The sequence below is a fragment of the Pezoporus occidentalis genome, unplaced genomic scaffold (genome assembly GCF_034315485.1).
Source record: "Pezoporus occidentalis ecotype Australia unplaced genomic scaffold, CSIRO_AGI_Poc_V1 ctg57, whole genome shotgun sequence".
In the NCBI taxonomy this organism is placed as follows: domain Eukaryota; kingdom Metazoa; phylum Chordata; class Aves; order Psittaciformes; family Psittacidae; genus Pezoporus; species Pezoporus occidentalis.
The window spans coordinates 4,523,682-4,543,913 of NW_026915910.1; the positions used below are offsets into that span (position 1 = coordinate 4,523,682).

At 43.2% G+C, this 20,232-nt stretch overlaps 1 protein-coding gene across 8 annotated transcripts in view; it reads left to right on the forward strand.

Moving 5' to 3' along the window:
- TFAP2B (transcription factor AP-2 beta) overlaps nucleotides 1-16,198 on the forward strand; it is a 33,626-nt gene extending 17,428 nt beyond the window's left edge. For 4 of the 8 annotated variants that reach the window (XM_062638517.1, XM_062638522.1, XM_062638519.1 and 1 more), the window contains 4 exons: nucleotides 1,539-1,758; nucleotides 4,359-4,477; nucleotides 6,979-7,120; nucleotides 9,185-9,909. In XM_062638517.1, coding sequence (XP_062494501.1) covers nucleotides 1,539-1,758; nucleotides 4,359-4,477; nucleotides 6,979-7,120; nucleotides 9,185-9,485 — 782 coding nt within the window. In that variant the 3' untranslated portion in view covers nucleotides 9,486-9,909. Of the gene's footprint in view, nucleotides 1-1,204; nucleotides 1,280-1,538; nucleotides 1,759-4,358; nucleotides 4,478-6,978; nucleotides 7,121-9,184; nucleotides 9,910-10,828; nucleotides 14,930-16,126 lie in introns of those variants that run through there. The other 4 variants (XM_062638514.1, XM_062638516.1, XM_062638515.1 and 1 more) reach the window with 3 other exon arrangements.
- Nucleotides 16,199-20,232: the final 4,034 nt, after the last annotated feature.

Consider the following 20,232-nt stretch of genomic DNA (forward strand, 5'->3'; position numbering starts at 1 on the left):
ATCCGCTCAACCCTAATGGTTTGATTCTCCAGCTATGTTGCAAATAAACAGGGTTTTTATGACTTAACTGACATGTATTATAACTACCTAAATAGCTGGCATATGTGCATAATAGAACCCTATTATTTGCCGAATTGGTTTTGTAATTGATTGAGTGGAAATAGGAGACTGTGGAGCAGTATCTACTCGATGAGGGTATGTAATCAATTAGTTTTCTCCCCTGAAAGATGCCCGCTGGACTGTCAGGATTCTACCACCAGCAACTCTCCTAATTTTGGAGTGTATTTTCTATAGAAAGGCATGTTGCAGTGATTCCGAAAGGAAGCAGCAGTAGCAGCTGTCAGCTCTTATTAACTCCTGCATAAACCATACCTTAAGTACGGTTTGTTATCAATTACTTGCAGAAATGAAACAACTGGGGAAAATGCAGCGAGGCTCCCTATAAATTAAAGCGATTGGCTGATTGATTAGAGCATCTGCTGTAAATCATCACACTTACCCACAATTATGAGGGAGCTATTTCAGTTCATTCGTAAACAAAATTTGGTCACGGGGGAAATGCGCTCATTTCTGGTTTAGCCAGTTTTTGTTGTTGTTATTTATTTCTGAGTATATATGGTTGCTGCTATAGGAATTTGTTTGTTATAATCCCCTTGGTAACTTTCAAAGTAACCTCACTGGTTTCTCAGAGAAAATAAATACTTTTTTTTTTTTTTTTATCGTGGACAGAATATCATGTTTTAATTTTGCTTAGTTTTGTTTTATTGTTTTCTTTTGATCTTTTTCCCCCATAACTGCCTTCATAGGTGTTACCTATATCCGTAGTTACACATAACTACCTAAATATGTGTTACAGTAACTAGATCAGCTTTATTTAGGGGCAGGAGAGTTCCTATTACTTCACGGACAGCACAATATGATCAAGGTGGAGAATGCCACGGTTAGACTAGATTTCTGGTGGATTTTTTTTTCTGGTGTTCTTTTTTCTGAAAAAAAAAAAAAAGACTCATTTTATTTCATAAACCAGAGTTAATAAAAACACAAAGCAATAACAGAGCTATCTTCTGGTTGCTGTATCCTCCAGCCTTGATACTTATTTAAGACAGCAACTCCCTTCGTGTAGTGAATTTATTCCTGGCTCAGCTTAGCAGTAATGGAAACATTAGCAAAAAAAAGTAAATTTTCCTTTTTTTTTCCCCTCCAGAAAGGCGCTGTCCGTTGTACAAAAGGCATCGGGGGGCTCTGGGTGAGACACAGGCTCAAACCCGAAAGTTGCCAGGTGCTTGCCAATATGTATTTTATTTCCCAATGATCAAACCCTGCATAGAGGCTGTACTGTACCACCCTTCTCTCCATCCATCATTCATGGAGCAGTTTCCTAGAGGTTGGGGGAGCAGCACCCTTTAGGTTGCTGGAGGTAGCCAGAGACTCAAAATTCCCTTTCATTTTGCTGTTCTGTGCATGTCAGAGAGACTTATCCAATGCTCCTTCATGATATGATGGTTTCTCTCTCCCCTCTCTCCCTTTTCTTTTTCCAGTTCCCGTTCCTCCAAAATCTGTTACTTCTTTGATGATGAACAAAGATGGCTTCCTGGGTGGAATTTCAGTCAATACTGGAGAGGTGTTTTGCTCTGTACCTGGCCGCTTGTCTTTGCTTAGTTCAACTTCAAAGTATAAAGTAACTGTAGGAGAAGTTCAAAGACGCCTTTCTCCTCCAGAGTGTCTGAATGCATCCCTTCTAGGAGGAGTACTTAGAAGGTAAGAGGCTGGAGCACGTGTGTGAATATGCCCATGTGTGGGCATCCGTGCATGCACCAGAAATATTTGGTCAACAGTAAAGATGATTGCAAGTACTCACTGATCTTATTGCCATAGTTTGTGTGTGTCACATTCAGGGTTAGGTGAAAATATGCTGTATTCAGACATTGAGATGAACATATGGAGACTAGAGAAAGATGTGGCCTAGTGAGCTTTCTATCAAAAAATCTGGAACTTGTCTCAGTTCCAGAATGAAGGAACTGAGCCAAGAAGATTTTCACTCTTGTACATGCGCACACTTTCTACCTTTTCTTCTTCTTACAGTTCTCTCTTAGAAAACTGTCAAAATAAAATGTGACGATGGCCATGTTGCAGTTAGACATTGCATGATGAACCATATGTATTTCAGGACCTGATGTATTTCTAGGGATTTCCTAGGTAAATCCATGAGGCTACCTTTATATGGCTATAACGACAAGGCAATTAACATGGTGCTACACAAGACATTATTTAAATTGGCAGAGGATAAATAGGCAACCTGTAATTTATGTAAGTAGCTGACTAAAGAAAACCGGCAACAGATAGCTTTGAAAGTCAGAAACTTAGTGCTTCATCTAGAGAAAGTTGCTAGAGGAATTATTCACAGTTGATGCTGAAGCCTTTGCTATTCAACATTCGTGCAAATCGCCCACTAATGTCCTGGTGGATTTTGCTGAAGACCTCAAAATAGTTGATGTTATTGGTACTGAGGAAAATAAAGACCAAGGGATGACCTGGAGGTCTGGATACCACTCCATCATAGCAAGTGGGAGGTTGTGCATTTAGGTACCAGCAACAAGAATTACAGCTCTGAGGTCATCAGCTGGAAAAACGGGCAGAGAGAAAGGCTTTTATCTTTTTGGCAGTGTCTGAAGGGCTGTGAATTGTCAGAATTGCGTGTCTGGAAGAAAGGTGGGATAAGACTCTAAGTCCAGTCAGAACAGGCAAGAAGTCATGGCATGAGGTACCAGTTCACTTAAGCCAGTAGAAAGCTGAGAGGGGATAAGACTTCATTCTCTATGAGTGAGGTATATGCCAGACTGGAAAATAAAGCATTACTCTGAGACAGGAACAAATGCATATAAATTGACCTTGAATAGATTTCAGATCATGTTTAAAAAATTGCTAATCTTAAAGAAGAAAATAGTTTTTCCAAATCCTGCAGCAGCAATTGGGCGATGTCGACTGTAAGGTGTTTTTAAAAAGTTGTGTTTGGACTCCCTCCCCACCCACCCCCGCAAAAAAAATCCGCGATGACGTCTGGAGATGTGGGGGAAAGTCCTGCCACATGCTGTCAGTCACCCAAAAATACACGTGAGAATTAGGGTCTCCTAAAATAGATGCCATTCCACGTGAATATCTGTAATCATTGTTCAGACAGCATCTTTGCCAGGGAGAGCAGCAGAGAATTTTACTTACAGATGCCAACCTGCCTGCTCATTCTGTACAACTGTAAATGGAGCAGGGAGAACATCTGAGAGATACACTGCAGGAAATATAATTAGCAAGGTAAAGAAACATCATTATTGAACTTCAATGGATTTCTGGAGTTGGCCCAAGCCATCGTCATTGGCTGCTGCTGACTTCAGTTCCTATCTTGAATCTAAATTCTAGACAAGCTTTTGTTTCAGAGGAGGTGAAATATGGAAAGCTGCTCTCTTGTAATTCTGCCATCTAGCCCTATTTACTTTGATATAAAATAGTGGGAAGCCAGCCTGGCTTCTCTGTCGTTTCGCTAAGAGAGAGTACTGATCCTTAAATAATTTTAAGTAAAAGCTTAAAGGAGCTTAAAAGAGCTTAAAGAGGGAGAGACTCCGATTTTAGGTGCCAAAACTCTTCTTGATTTCTCAGGTGGCAAGATTTCATCCCTGGGGGTTTACATATGTATAGGCGTCCGAACAATAGCTGTGTATTTCCCACCTATAGCTCACTCATCCTTTTATTGTCGTTATCAGTAACCTCCGACAGGCATTCAAATCTTCCTCCAGGCAATCAGTTCCCTCTGTATAACGCACCGTGCCTTCAGGTGAGCTGTTCCTCTTAGCATCGCCTTTCCGCACCAGAACACACTCAGACACACAAGCGCAAAAATGGGTTAATAAATATTTTCCTCCTTTTCTATTTTATCCACAGGCTCACATATTCTCCCATTGAGCCTTCCAGATATTCCCCCGCCTCGCTCTTCTTCCAATCCAGGCTTTTTCCTGGAATAACCGAGGATTTAATTCTCCTCTTACCTTTCTGCCCATCTCCTCACTCCATCTTAATACCAGCTAGTATCATACAGAGGGAACCCATTCCCTCTCTAGATCAGAATGCTGTACGTTAATTATTGCTATCTGGCATTATTTGATTTCCCTTGATAAAATAGGGTGGAAGGTGGGTTCATTCCTACTCCCACCCCCAGTATAAATGAAGAAAATCTCAACAAACCCGAGCAGAAATCAGCGCACCCGAGGTCGAGAGGAAACCCTTCTAGGTTTCAGTGACTGCACAGACTAAATGTTTCTTCCAGGAACACCGCGGGGTTAATCACGATGTTAATTTCTTTGCAATTCTAGAGCCAAATCGAAAAACGGGGGGAGATCTTTGCGAGAAAGGCTAGAAAAAATCGGTTTGAATTTACCAGCCGGGAGGCGTAAGGCCGCAAATGTCACTTTACTCACCTCTCTGGTGGAAGGTAAGCCGGGGGTCGCAGCTTCCTTCACCCACCTGCCTGCTCTGAACTCGTGTTTGACATCTGACGAATAAAAAAAACAAAAACAACAAAAAAAAAAAACCAAAAAACAAAACCCCCAAACCCAAGTCACTTCGGGATCAGATGGGAAAACCCTGTAGAAGTAAAATTCAGGATGGGTTAGGATGAACACGGATAAGGATCTCATTCCCCAAAATCAACTCACAGGCTGCAGGGGCATTGGTCCCTCTTGGTGGCAAGAATGAGATTGTGTGTGTGTGTAAGTGTATGTGTGCATATATGTGATGCTGCAGGGCAGTCCCATCCCTCACTGCTATTAATTTCCAGCCTGTGCTCTCCAACTCCACATCTATTCCATCCTCCCGCTAATTCACTCCTCCCGAGCTTGTTTATGGCCCCTACAGGACGCTCAGTGAAGGAAAAGTAATACAGAATTTATTTATTTTAAAAGAAATAAGAGGAATATCAGAGTTGCAGAGTGTTGTTTACCTTAAGGTGTCTAGAACTGAGCAAAGAGAGAAGCTGTGTCTGAGGAAGGAGAGAGGGGAGATGAGGTTGCACCTCATCTTAAATCAGCGAATGTCGTGTTGGATGTCGGCGTGTTGACTTGATTTACTGTTACGGTATTGAAAAGTAAAATTTAGAGTTACTAATATGTTTAGGATATGTAAGTGTTTATGCTAACAGAAGTTGGACCTTCTCCAAAAAAACATAACCGGAATAGTATGGATGCAATTATGAATAACATGTATCTGCATTACACATACCCACCGAGAGTCGTTTAAATAATCCACTTATCTCTGCAGCATATAAGCATGCCTAAACATTTGAGCTGGATAGTAACTTTTCGACTCTTTTGATGGAGTTTTGTGAGCGATAAGACGTTTCCTCATGCAGAGAGGGTTTGCAAAAAGTCGGGTGCTGGTAGAAAAGAGCTCCCATGTAAGGCTGTGCAAAGCTCAGGTTTAGGGTATAGAGTCGCTCTGGAGGAGAGGTGAAGTATCTCGGGTGCGACAACGAGGATTAGCTCAGCTTCACTCTCTTCCCTGCCTGTGTGGAGATCGGTGCATCCTTCTCCCAGCAAAATCAGCTCCTTCCCGAAGCCGGCTTGAGGTTCAGAAACCTGTGCGGTTGTAGAGTGATGCAAAAAAATATGTTAAGTGTGTAGTAAGGTGCGCGTTCCCCTGATTTCTTTACAAATCAACAGTTTCTCTTGAGAGCTCCCTCCTTTTGGGAGAAGCTGGGCATGATGGAGATTTATTTTCTTTTCTTCCACTAGCCAGGCTCTAGTGTTGCTGTTATTGCATCCCGGAGAGCAGAACCGCCCCGGCCGGGGTCATGGCTAGGATGCCCAGGCGACCCCCGGTGGGAGAGGGGGGCTGGTGGCGGATGTCGGGGTGCCCAACCTGTCATCAACGAGTCAGTGGTGAGCGAGAAGCCCCGGGAAGCAGGAGATGAAGTTGGAAAGCAATTCCCGATTGTTAAAAATAAGGTGGTCCTGGTGTTAGTAGACATACCTGGTTTGCGTGTTGGAAATCTTCCTCCACTGTCCCTCAGGCGGTGCTTTAGAGGGTTTAATGCTTATTCTAGAGGGGTTGAGCTATAATCTGGTGGAATCCCCGTAGAGTCTGAGGTTGTTCCCCCTTCCTCTTCTCCTTTCTGCAGCTACTGTCTTCTTCTTGAGGCATGAAGTACATCAGTAGAAGTTGGATGACACGAAATTCTGGAGGCAAGAAACCGAAACCAGACAGGCAGGAAAAGTGACAGAATTAGAACTAGAGTAATTATTCTTTTTCACAGAAAAAGGTGGCCATTGTTTTCTCTCTTTCTACCAGGATGAGTTCCTGTTGTGGAATGGTCAGTTAAGAAAGCAGATTAATAGTTTCCATCGGGAGAAACTCAGTCATCTCAATCATTTTCGAGATGTGGCAATGATTGTGATGATGGTGCAAGTGCTCGTTTAAACAAGTGTGTATATAATGTTCCACAATGAATTTACATTAATACTAACTTTATGTCCACAGCTGTAAAATTTTCGACAATGATCTGCTGTATTGAATTAGGAATGGTTTATCTGCTTTTAAGAAAAGTTTGGGTCCTTCTGTCCTTCGGGACTTAACTGATTTTCCCTCTCTTTATTTTTTTTTTCCCAGTTAATTTGAAAGTGTGTGTGTGTAAGGTGAGAGGGGTGTGTGTAGGGGTGTGCGTGTGCTTTTCCCACAGTTCTGCACAATCAACCACATGGATACACGCCATCACAATTGCATTGTAGCAAAACCAAATCTCATCAGCTGAAAAATCTGTCCCATCGTCTTACTTCAGCCCCCAACACAGGGCTTGTGGAGGGAAAACATGTACCTGGCGCCTGTCCCCAAGGCACAAGGGGTGTTAGAGGTCTGAAGGGCCGGTCCCTCCCCGGGGAGCGGTGGGCAGGAGGCGGCTGCCACCGGTGCCTGAGCTAATGCCCCGCTCCTTTCCTCCAGGTGAGGCCGTTCATTTAGCCCGGGATTTTGGGTACATCTGCGAAACCGAGTTCCCAGCCAAAGCTGTTTCTGAGTACTTGAACAGACAGCACACGGACCCCAGCGACCTCCACTCCAGGAAAAACATGCTGCTTGCTACAAAGTGAGTGCTAGTTAACTATCCTCTTTCTGTCCCGCCTCTCCACCAAATCCTCCCTTCCTCCTTAACCCCTCAGAGGTCGTTCTGAAAGGAGACATTTTACAGTCCTTAAGTAAGCTCCAGTCCCCAGATTACAGGGAGGAAGGATGCTTGCGTGGTCCTGTGGGCAGGGTAGACCCTATAACTCCTGCATCCATTTGCAGTGGGGTTTCTGCCAACACACCCTAGAGAAGGATATAGGTGACTATCCCTGCTCCTGCTCATAATTTCCAAACCACCGCCAGTTAAAAGATCTTTATGGAAAGGGGGCAGAAAATTTCTATTTTGCTCCCTCAGTGTGTCTGTCTGCCCCTCCTGCTGCTTACACACACCCGTTTGTCTGCTACCAAATTGCAAAGTCTTTTGCATAGGGTTTAATGAAAAATAATAATAAGAATAATTAAAAAAAAAAAGATGAAAAATTTAAGGGCTCCCCCACAATGTACTGCTGTTGATCTTTGGTTTGATTTCCCCATTCCATGTCCCTCCCTTGGGTCTTTCTTGGTGGCTGTGCTGTATGTGATGATTTACACTTGGCTGTGCCTCCCAGGCTACTTAACTGGGTGCTTCATAATTTGCTCGAGTCCCCAGAGGTGGGTGCTATATGTCTTCACACATCTTTGTCTACCCGGCAAAAAAAAAAAAAAAAAAAAAAAGGCGGGGGGGGGGGAAGGAAAGAAAAAGAGAAAAAACCACACCAGGCTAAACAGCTCTCATGATGTATTTCATGCTCTGGGATGTGGCTTGCCTCCGATGACAGTGTAATTTAAAGAAATATATGGAGGGTTGAAAAATCATTTGCTCAAATTTGTCCAGATGTTTTTTAGACGTGATTGGAATTTGATTGCCCTTTTCTGCAGGGTCAGAAGATATTAATGTCCCAGAACTTTAATTGCTCACAGACCCTGCTTTGCTCTTTGAAGATGTAAAATGTTGGACTCATTACTGTTTGCTCTCCAAATTCAAAGTTTCCTCTCTTGCACTTTCTTAATGGATAATACACATAGAAGCAGACCTTTATCTTTCCACACCCTCTGAAACCTTTAACCCACTGGGAATTTCAGAGAATTTCAGAGGATGAGAGCTGAACGTATTTTTTAAGGGTTTCTTTTTTCCTTTTAAAAAAAAAAAAAATAAAATTCTGGCCCTTTTTTCTCCAGTCCCTTGGTAGACACCTGTCTCAAAGAAATTATTCCTTTGGGAACCTCACCAGCCCTCAGGGTTTCTGCATTGCCTGGGCACCTGTTGACCTGAAGGCCTTTTGGACCAGAGCAGTGCAAAAGAAAGTGTGTAGGTGGGAATTCAGTAGAAAAATCAAATCTGATTTTTCAAAGGTGCAGGCAAACAAACAGCCAGATGTCAACTCTGATGTGTTAATTGGGGTGTCACCCCCCGGATATAAAACTTGACATGCTTGCTTTGCTCCTCATGCAATGAATAAGCCAACACAGAGTCCCAGAGTCCTGATCTCTTTTGACAAGTTGGCCCAGCCTAAGGAGGCTCAGAGGTGACTCTGTTTTAGCCCTTTCCTGCACTGTGTCCCTGTGGTATGTAGCTCTCGGTGCACAGCTGTACTTTCCTCCAAGAACAGCACTGGTGGGAGCTGCCCGGCCTCCAGGAAGATCGTGGTTGGCAGACCCATTGCACAACTCTTTTTTTTTGGTCCTAATTATTTCTAAAGCCACCAAGCAAACTGATTCAGAAGCACCCTTGAAGCAACACAGTGCTTCAGAAACATCCTTGTGGCTGTCAGGGAGAACTCTATCTCCAGACCTGGTATTGTCCTGCAGTTGCAGAAAGCTTTCTCCTGAAGAACATCATTCTGAGCAGATGCTAGCTCACCGTGGCTGGTCCCTGAGCAGTCCTAGGGCAAAGGAAGGTGACAAAAGTGACCTATCCTGGGTCTTGGCATCAGCTTTTGCCTGAACCTGCTCCTTCCTTCAACCTTGGTTGTCTTGGAGAAGTGTGGGATGAGCCTAACCACCACTTTTCTCTTTTCCTTTCTTTATCTTTCTTTTTTCTGTACAGGCAACTTTGTAAAGAATTTACAGATCTCTTGGCCCAGGACAGGACACCCATTGGAAACAGCCGGCCCACCCCTATATTGGAACCGGGCATTCAGAGCTGCTTGACTCACTTCAGCCTCATCACTCACGGCTTTGGGGCCCCCGCTATCTGTGCTGCCCTCACGGCCCTTCAAAACTACCTGACTGAAGCTCTCAAAGGCATGGACAAGATGTTCTTGAACAACAACACTGCTAACAGGCACACATCTGGCGAAGGACCAGGTAGTAAAACTGGAGACAAGGAAGAGAAACACAGAAAATGAGAGAAAGGGAGAGGAAAAAATAAAGAGAAAGAAAGAAAGAAAGGAAAAGAAAAAAGTAAAATAAAAAAAAGGAGAAAAGAGAGAGATAACCTTTTAAAATAAAACCGTCTTAATTTTAGCTTTAAAAATACTGGATTGGGCTTTGGAAGAATTCTATTAGGTAGGACAAAATAATAATAATAATAAAAAATAATAATAATTAAAGAAAGACAATAATTTAAGATCAGAGGAGCACAATGGCGCAAGACCAGTGGTTCAGAGTCTCTTGCCAGGAACATATGAAGACAACCACCAGGATTTTTTCCCCACTTCTGTTCCTTTATAGTTTTTAAATAATGATTTGGAGGGAGGGAAGTAAAATAATAATTAATAATAATAATAAAAGAAAAAAATGAATAACTTATTGGAAGAAATTGGAGAAACATTTTTGGTGTCAGTGCTTTGATTTCTTGAGCTGCACGGTCTGTCTTGCTATTACTTTTATTTTATTCTTTTATCTTGTTTGTTGTTGTTGTTTTTCTGAACATCTTGTCTCCACCCTACCTAACATGTTCTTCCAGATCATTCCTTTCTGAGAAAACCCATAGTTTCATTCCTCTCAACTCTTCCCATCTCATCTCACCACCCTGGTTCTGTCTAGACTAGGAAAGGAAGGAAGGTGAGCGCACAGACCTTTCATGAAGCCATCTACCCCAGCCAGTTCAAGCTGCATTCATGGCAGCATCTTAAGGTTAGATGTCATTAGATGGGACATTTCAAGTCATTGTAGCTTACCGGAATTATCTAACTCTATTTTTCAAGAACTTTTTTCTTTTTCCTGGTCTAGACAGACTCTCTGTTTAGATTGCCAGCGTTTACAGGTGTGTATGGGCGCGTGTGTACCTATGTGTGTGCATGTGCATATGCATATGCACGCACATAACTTGGTAGGGATGCGTGTGTATCCTGTGTATGTTTGTATATATATATGGATATATATGGGTATATACATATATATAATATGTGTGTATAGCCACACATATTCATGCATGCAAACATACCTTTGTAACTTAGTACTTGTCTATGATGGTAAAATGCTTTGTCTACGATGCGTTGCAGAATTTGAAATTAAGGTCAGCTCTCTCTGATTTCTTAATTTTCTGAGATGTCCTCTTTTTCTCTAGGAAGTTTTATATTCCTAACTATGCCAATGTTTCAGTCCTTAATTTCCTTGAGTACTGTGTGTGAGAGATGTCTTCCACCCATTTTTAAAGAACTGTTAACAACAACAAAAAATGAGTGATATGAGTATGTAATTCTTTCTCAGGTGTATGCACTATTTTATTTTCTTCTGTTTCCTAAAGCTTTGCCCGCTTGGCTTATGAGCTTCTTCAAAGAGGACTAGAGATCCCTACACAATATATCAGGTACAGAGAAAAAAAATCCACAATTCTGATATTCTGATACTTTTCTTTCTTTCTTTTTTTTTTTTTTTTCCAATCAAAGCCAGTTGTTTCTGAATTCTGTAGGTGCACTTCTTTAAAGAAGCTCAAAGGGAATAATTTGAATGAGATAAAAATATAAGTTGAAATCAAGGTGTAATATCACAAAGAAAATAAGAGCTGTGTCGAGTGTTACCATGCTTGCTTGGCATTAGGGTTTTGCACCCAGGGAGGAATGGGTTGCCATGTGAGCTGGCTCCTCGTGATGGGAGTGGGGAGGGCTTGCCAGGGAATATCCTGATTTCTGAGCTCAGTCTGAGAAAATCTGTTTCTCTTAGAAAGCTTTAAAAAAAAAATAGTCTTGTGACTCTTGCTTTAGAACAAGTTGGTGTGGTAGGGGAAAAAAACTTCTTACTGACAATGTTTTTCTTGGTGGTTTGGTGTCTGACAGGATGTCTTATGCATATGATTGGGGGGGTAGAGAGGGAGTCTGATTTCTTTCCCTTTTTTTTTTTTTTTAACATACATTTCTTTGTCTCCTATGGTAAAAATGATGCTGAAGTGTAAGGATCTGATTTTCTGTTCGGATTCTGCCACATTGGGTAATTGCATATGTGTTTCTCAGTGGGGTAGGGTTCACGCACTAACACATCTTTTTGCTTATGTCAGAACAGTTACTAAGTGTGGGTAAATCTCCTGGAGTTTATGGTAAAATTCCAGTGGGGTCAGGCCTCCTCCTAGGATCCCTGTCAAAGCTGCAGGAACCAATCCCACCAGCCTAAGCAGGCACACCTGAACTCGAAACAAGGCAGACAGAGAAACAAAAGAGAAGCCTTAGCCTTGTTTTAGTTTCTACATACCTTCCAAAGTGGATGGTGGGGGACAAATAATTCAGCAGTACTCTCAACATCCCCCAACAATATTTTCTTAAAACAAAAAGGCAAATGAGCCTTTTGATTGACACTCTCAGTACCCTTAGCTACCTGAGAAATGACTACAGCTGAGGGCCTGCTCTGCTTTTCAAATCTTTGTGCAGCAAGCGAAAGTCTCTTGGCTCTTGTTCCCTACCTGTGAGTTGGGCACACATACGGCAATAGAAACCCAGGAATCCTCCAGACTCCAGGAGCCCTAACCCCTTTGGAGCTGCTCCTCATTCATCTACTTTTTGTTCTTCTGGGGCAGAGTGCTATAGGGAATCTCATGTGACAAAAGGGGGAAACTGAGGCAGACAGCCTTCTCCATGGGCTGCTGGGATGTGTTGGAAGTAATCTTCAACCCTAGCAGGTCCATGGCAGTGGGTTTCACATGTGGCATGTCCTGCGGATGTCACTGTGTAAAGTGTAGATTCCTGAGATATGTAGATCTCATGGATTCCACACTGGTAGTCTGGGGACGCCCAGACTGAAAAGCTGCTTTCAGGCAGCCTCTGGTCCTCCAAAGCCTACCCATTGCCAATCACACACAGTTTCAGCAGGATCCTGGGGAAGGACAATCCAAGCTGCTGTGCAGAGAATGCCTCAGCAGGGATGTGCTGGAAAAGAAAGGGGTATATGCATGTGTGTGTATCTGGGGAGAAATGAATGGCACCACCTGAAAGCACATCTCCCTTCTCTACCCAACCGGAATATTCTGTTTACTGAAACAGAGCACAAAGCGTTGAATGTTGCTTTGCCTGCCCTCTGCAAAAACCTTTGTGAGGAGCACATGGGTCCAGCCACCCCAGTGGGGTATCTGGGAGTGAGGAGACCTCAGGTTAGCTCTCAGCCTTCTGCCTCCCTAGTTGTACATGCAGGGACCTGGGGACCTGCTCCATCTCAACCCAGATCTTCCAGCTGAAAGCTTTGGCAGTGAGGTTGGGAATGGTCCTTCACTATCTTTTGGGTGGATGTTGGGGATGCTCCTTTTAACTGCAGAAGACAGTATCCCACCACCACTGTGGGTTAATGAGAAGAGGGACGCACTTGCAACTTCTTGCGGAAAGACCTGCACATGCATGTGTGAGCGCCTGATAACGCTGCTGAAATCTGCCTTAGACACAGGTTGGTCACCTGCACCAGGACCTAAACCTTGAGAAGGCTGAGGGAAGAGTTTCACTTGACTCCTGGCAACTTTGGATTTGCCCTTTGTGCCTTCTAAACACCATTCCAAATGCCAGGCTGTGCTTTGCTCAGGTGAAGTAAAGTCAAATGTAAAATCCCCGTTGATTTCAGTGGGATATCCATGACTTGTCCCTCAGAGTATGCAGAAAAAAACCCACAAGGTTTCTGATTTAAATGTAAACAGGAAGAAAACATGGCATAGGAGTATATTCATCTCTGTCCTTCCCCCTAGCCTACTGCTGGTCCCTGAGGGAATTGCCCATTTCTCAGTGGCTCCTACCATTTCGAGGGGACTGAGGTCCCCTCAAAACAAAACTCAGTCTCCCACTGGAAAACATTTTCCTGCTCCCCTCCACTTTCCCAGCCCGAATACTTGTCAGGCTAGGCACCTCAGACGTTTATCTGGTAACTGAGTTATTAAAAGATTTGGTTTCCTTGGGATCATAAATCAATAAACAGGAGGATTAACACGGCAGCTTTGCTTTTTAACTCAAGGGAAATATCTGAGGAGAGACCGTGAAAAGTTTGTTTTCAAACCAAACAGGTGGGTTACTGTAAATTTTATTTCATTCTTAGTTTTGTTTTTGTTTTTTTTTAATAACAATTCTTTGTTTTCTGTTAGGAAGGTCTTTGTTTTTGTACTCTCCCTGACTTTTTTATTCGCCTGGTTGGTATTCACACAAGATGTGAAGGAAACAAGAAGCCAATTTTATGGGAATCCTTTTACAACCCGATAATTTCTTTAAGATCGGGTTGTGTCTTGTCCCACCTAATAGAAATTCTCTGTGAGAAGCTGTTTTAAGTCCCTTTGCATCCCAGACCAACCTCTCCCAAAAATCCCTAAATTTACATTTGGGATTGGGAGGGGGAGGGGGAAGGATGGTTTTAAGACCTTTAGCTATGCCCAAAGGGCTTATTGACTTCCCCTGCTCATCCCTTTCTGACCAGTTTATCACGCAGACTTATTTGGCTCTGTTTTAACATGTTTCTTGGAGAATTTGGTGCTCATTTCAGCTGCCACAAGCATTGCCAGATTGATCCGGCCAAACTCCTGCTCCCCTTCATCTTCCCTGTGTGTGAGAGGCTGTAAGCTTTTTACAAATAGTATATTTTCTTATACAAAGGGAGAAAGTAAAAGCATATATCCCCAAACACACTGGCAAATGCCTGAACATTTTGAGAGAGATGAAACATTGTGTGCTAGCAAGAAATAAAGGAAAAAAAAACAAACCAAACAAATACAAAGCTTTGAAAAAGAGAGTGAGAAACTGGAAAGATAAAAGAAAAAACTAATAATTCTCCTTTTATGCCCCAAATGATCCCTTTCACCTCCTCTTCTTGAAAAATCTGACCATGCAGTGAGAAATATCAGTTTATTGACTCTTCCTGAGAAGAAATGTGGAGAGGCATTCAGTATTGAGTTTGTATATATTTATTTATGCTTAATTTAATGGGAATGTGTAAATATGGCGAGCAAGTAGTTTTTGGGTTATTTATCTGTGAATCTATACCTCTGTGAATGGGTGGGGGAATTTAAAACAAAAAGTAAAATAAATAATTAAAAAAAAACAAAAAAGAAAAAAAACAAAACCAACAAAAAAAAAAAAATCCCGCTTGACTAGATAGTATCCTATCTGAATCTTTTCTGTTCTTTATAGACAAGCTGTTATGGTAATGGGTAGAAATTGGTTTCTTGTCCAGTGATGACCTGATTTACATAAATAATAAGAATAAGAATAAAAGAAAAAGAGATTGTTGTGTTTTGTTGTATTTTCCTCTTCAGTTTTTTTGAATGTTGGTGCTGCTTCGATTCTGCAGACGGATTTACTTATAACACCAAGAAGTCTATATTTTCCCAGTCTAGGCTTTGGGGAAATTCAGGACATGTCTCGACATTAAAAGAAAAAAAAAGACAAAAAAAAAAGACAATAAATATTGCTTCTCAGAAATGTGGGTATTTTATTTCTATCTGACTCAAAAGTGTCCATATTTTTAACCACTCTTACCTCCTCATTCTAAGCAGACCTACAATAAACCTCATGTCATGTTAATATGAACTTTTGCTTCATTTTGCTTTTATCAGCTGAATTAGGACTAAATCTTTTTCTTTTCAAAATATTAGCCATTAAAAGAACATTTTCTGTAAGATTTCAATATCAGAAAACTCTCCCCCTCTTCCTCTTCCCCCTCCTGTATTACTGTACTTTTCATTTATGTATATGTGGATGTGTGTACATACATACAGACATATACTCTTACATATATACTCTTATATACGTATTGGGAGTGATTGTTTTCTACCTTAGTTCTACAGCTGCAGCATCAGTAATTAGCATAAGGAAATATTCAACCCCAAACACCTTCTTCTTCCAACTCCCTTGCTCCCCCCCTTCCCCTCCATTCCCAAATCGGTTTTGTTTCGGTTTGTAATGGATGGTCCCGAAAAAGAGCTGCTTCTTTGGGATCCGAATCCCCAGGGCTGACCTGGAGCCATTCCAGAGTGACTCGGGATTTATCCTGCGGTTGGATGTAGGAAGTGGGGGGCAGATTAGGGCCTCAGGATTTATGTTGTCAGTGTTCTCATATATATTTTGTATGTCTAATATGCTACATATTACTATGTATAACAGATAATAGATTATACATGAGATTTACTATACAATCTACATAATATATAATATACATTATATTATATATTATTATACACAATATTTTCCTTATATTATATTTTATATACGTATATATTTACCTGTAAATTGGAGGCTGGAGAGGACTGTAAATTTAACCCTCGGCACAGTCACCCTGAAAACAAACACCCACGTGTGGTGCTCTAACTGACAGCCCTGAGGCTGGAAACCGGTTTAAAGAATCGCTTTTACTGCCGAGAATTATTTGAGTGAAATACCCGCTCTGGAGACTTGTTTGGGTAGGGTTTTATCTGTCAGTTTTTTGGGAGAGAGGTGGTTTAAGAGGGCAAGGGGAGAGATGCAGGACCGGTAACAGGCGGTGAATCGTTTTTTACAACTTAATATTTCTCTTGGAGGGGGTGGGGACTTAACAAAATAGAAATTCATCCCCACCTCCATCTCCCAAACTACCTCCCTTCTCCCTCTCCTTCCAGCTTGGACTACGGGAGCCGTCTCAGCTGATCGCCCAAGGTGTCCAAAATAAATCATAATAATAATGATAATAAAAACCAAACCAAAACACTGCAAATGACGACCCCAAAGTCTGGTTTATGGGGAAGGTTCGTGGCTTGGCTGTCTCAGCTTCAGCCAGGCTTGGACTCAGCCGTGACCTACTTTTTCCTTGTGGTGTGCTGGCAAAAACGCCCGGAGCAAGACTGGGGGGTCCAGAATGGAGGAAGCGGGGGGGGGGGGGGGGGGGGGAGGGGAGAGGGGGAGGGGAGAGGGGGATGGTGGGGGCCAGCAGCCCCCGGGGTCCGAGAGCAGGGGAAAACCGAGATGGGGAAGCAGCGGAGCTTCGAGCAAAGGAGAAAAGGGAATTCCACCCATACCCACACCCCATTCTCCAGCCACTTCCCCTTTCCTCCTTTGTACGGGGGCTTTGCAGTGCGCGAAGTGGGGACCCCAAAGCCGCGGGCGGGTGCGGGGTTCGGGATGCCCTCGAGCGGGGAGTGCTGGGAGCACTAGCGACACTGGAGCGGATTTCCAAAAGCCAGGCTGCATGCCAGGCTGTTTTAGTTTGTTTTGTTTCTTTTGGTTTTAATCACACTGACTCTAGGATTTTTAGTAGAGCATGTGTTTTGCATGAAACCTTCCAAAACAGCTCTTGCAGTTCCCAGCGGACTCTGCGAGGGTTTTGGGGGGCACGAGGTGGGGGTCAGGAAGGTTCTCTGTTGTCCGAGATCTGTGCAACACTTATGTATAAAGGGGATTAAAAAAAACCCTCCCAACAGACCAAACACTAAGGAAAGCTCTTGTATAACTCAGCAGAAGCACCCGCTGGTGGAACTCGAGGTCTCCCTTTAAAGTAGCACCTGACGAGAAGAGGAAGGGCTCCCCCGAGCTTCCTAGGCTCCAGGCGACAGTGTCAGGGTTGCACATTCAGAGCACATATGAATGTATACTTAGAATAGAGAGCAGGTAGCTGCTTGAGAGGCTCTCTGAGTGCCCTGCCCTTCTCCCCTCCCCCCACCCAGCGGGGTTGGAACAGAGCGTCCCGGGAGACGCTCCTGCACTTCATTACTCCACGGCAGTCCTCCTTTCCTCTCTTCTTCCTTCCTTTCTCTCTTCTGTGTTTTCTCTCTCGTCTCTCCTAGTCCTTCTCTCTTAGCTTCTTCCTTAGCTACAGTTAAATACAGACGAATAGCAGCTGTCACCAGTTCATCAGGACTTACCTACCCCACCGGTCCTATGTTAGAATCTGCTCTCCCAGCCACGACCAGCAGGGAGTTTCTCTTCTGCCTTGTCCCATTCTCTTTTTCAAACTCTAGATAGTTCAAGTTTCCATTATAAAACTTCACCGTGATTTATAAAGTCATAAACATAATTTTTGTCTTTCATCCCTTTGGGGTGAACTCCATTCTTCCTTTCTTGGTTTTACTTCTCCCTCCTCCTTTTCCCTCCCCACCTGCATGGTATGGCCCACATTTATATGAGACCTCATAAATAACATCTGGTGTCCCTATGATGGAACTAGTAAAATGTCTTAAATAATCCCAGTACCAATATATTCGTCACTGGATTCCTTTGTTTGGTCTTGTCTCTCTCGTAAACAGGCATCCACACACATTTTTCCCTGTAGATGGACGTGTGTTTGTGTGTGCACAGCTGTACCAGGACGTTGTGTTACATCTCATGTCACAACTGTGTGTAGCTTCGCCTCCCCGCGCAGAGTCAGTCTCATTCACGCACCACTACTGACTTTTAGGAGTGAAGGGGAAAAAGAAATTATCCTCTTTTTTCTCTTCGGAATGAAACCCTTGAAATAGACTCCAGCTGGTGAAAAGGGCCGGTCCGGGGCAGCCAGTGAAAGGCTGCCCCGATTTCCCTTCCAGCAAGTCACCCTTCTACCTCTGAATGCTCTTTAAGAGGGAGGGGAGGAGGAATAAGAAGGAAATCTCTGGAAATTTAGGAGTTAAAAGAGTCTCTATAGTCTGTCCTTACTATAAAGACAGAAAAAAGAATAAAATCTCACGCAATTACAAAATCACCGCAATTACTTTGGAGCTTCCTCTAAACAACACTAAACGAAAGGGGTGTGCATGTGTTTGCGTGTGTATTTCTCACCCGAATTTGCAGTGACAATAATCCTTTTACTCCACCTCTGCCCCAAGTCTGCTCGGGAGGGGGCAAAGGAACCCCCTGCTCCCCCCCCCCCCCCCGAAAAAGGAAAGGGGGGGGGAGGGGGAAGGGAGGATTTAATACATGGCAATTGCAAAGCAATGTGGTACCGGGCATTATTAATACTCTTAAATAAAAAGCCTTGTGAGCGGTATCGGTGTCATCTTTTGAGAGCACGCGACTAGGATGCTGCCCTCAGGTCGAGAGGAATACCTCCTTTAGAGCAGAAAACGTTTGATTCTTCCCGGTGATAAAGCAGTCCTTGTTGAGATTTACAAAGACCATTCGGTACACTTGCAATTGCAGGGATTTTTTTTTTTTTTTTTCACTAGCTTAAAACGCTAAGGTGGATGAAATGCGTGTGGACTTTTCTCCTCCCTGTAAAAATCCATCAAGGTATCAGGGGGAGATCTTTTGCTTCCTGAAACCAGAGCTAACAATAGTTTATCTTAGTGCACGGAGCATCCTTTGCTCCTACAGAATTCCCGGTGATTTAAGGGAAAGCTGCCTGCAGCACTTGCCTAAAACTGTGAGCAGTGATCGGGGTGAGAGAAAGCCCCGATCTCCTATATACTCTGCTTTATTTCAGTACAGAGCAGATCCTGTTCTGGATGGGAAAAAGGGAGCCTGTATCCAATTCTGTATAGAAAAATCACAGTACAATAACTGGCAACAATGGGAAGGGTGTGAAAAAAATCTCAATTTTTCGGAAAAATGCTTTTCACGGAAATAGGCTGATTTTTTTAAAAAAATCTATCTCAAATTGGTGTAACTGAAGCAGGAAGGAACGAGTTGGAATATTTTAAAACGAAAAGTTCTGGATTTAATACGAACATGCGGCGGTGAATGGGGGAGATGATTTTGTTTGATGAATAAATCTTTTACCCTGCCCCAGAGAGCCGCTGTTCGTCCTCACAAAACACTCTGAATTCAGATTGCTGAGTGAAGAAGGCTGAGAAAGTGAAGGAGATTATGGCTTAAAGCCCTCCAGTCTTCTTGTGCTGGAACCTTGCTGGAGAGTTTTCCTGCCCAGCAGCTGCCGGGGGAGGCCGGGGCGGAGCAGGGACCTCCTTTTTCCTCCTCACGCTTCAAAGGTTTCTTTAAACTTTAACTTAGGAGTGACTTGAGACGAGCGAAAGTAACTGAGCAGCGACCTTTTAAAAAATATAAAGTATTATTTTACACCCACTCCTCCCGCCCTTCCTCTGGCTTGGGAAGTCGGGGCTTGCCTGGAAAGTTGTAAATAATAATCATAACTAAATAATAATTAAACCCCCCAACAAATAAAAAAATAACAAACCAAACCACCAAAAAACCCCCCACAACCCACAAGTTCGGTTACAGAGAGCTTCTCTTCTGGACAAAAGGAGATAATTATAGCAGGTTTCTCACCAGTGCAATACCCTCTACTCCCAAACCCCACACTGGGCTGAGGGTTTGCAGTTCTGGAGGACGGCTGTGAAAAGCCAAGTAGGGCTTTACCCCCTCCTCTGGCTGCAGAAATCGTGCGTGTGTGTGTATACATATGCGTACTTGTGTTACTGACCTGCGGGAAATATTTTACAGCTACTTATCTCTCCCGGTGCAGCAAATGAAAGCTACAGGACTACTTTCTGCTTGCTGCATGGCTTTCTCCATCTCTCTTGATGTGCCGTTGCCCCATCCCGAGCAGGCAGCCTTTCAACAGGCTCCTTTACTTGCCAAAGCCACCTGACACAGGACTCCGGGAGAGCCTTTTTACATTCTGGGCTACAACCCCTGCCAGGAGGGATGGCCTCCGCTCAGACTCTTGCTCGGACAAGGCAAGAATAGACAGCTGATACCGGAGGGCAGAACAGCTGGGTTAACCCCAGGGTCAAGGTAATCCCCTGTTCAAGCTGGGACAGAAGAAGAAAGAAAGAAAGAGAGAGAGGGAGGGAGA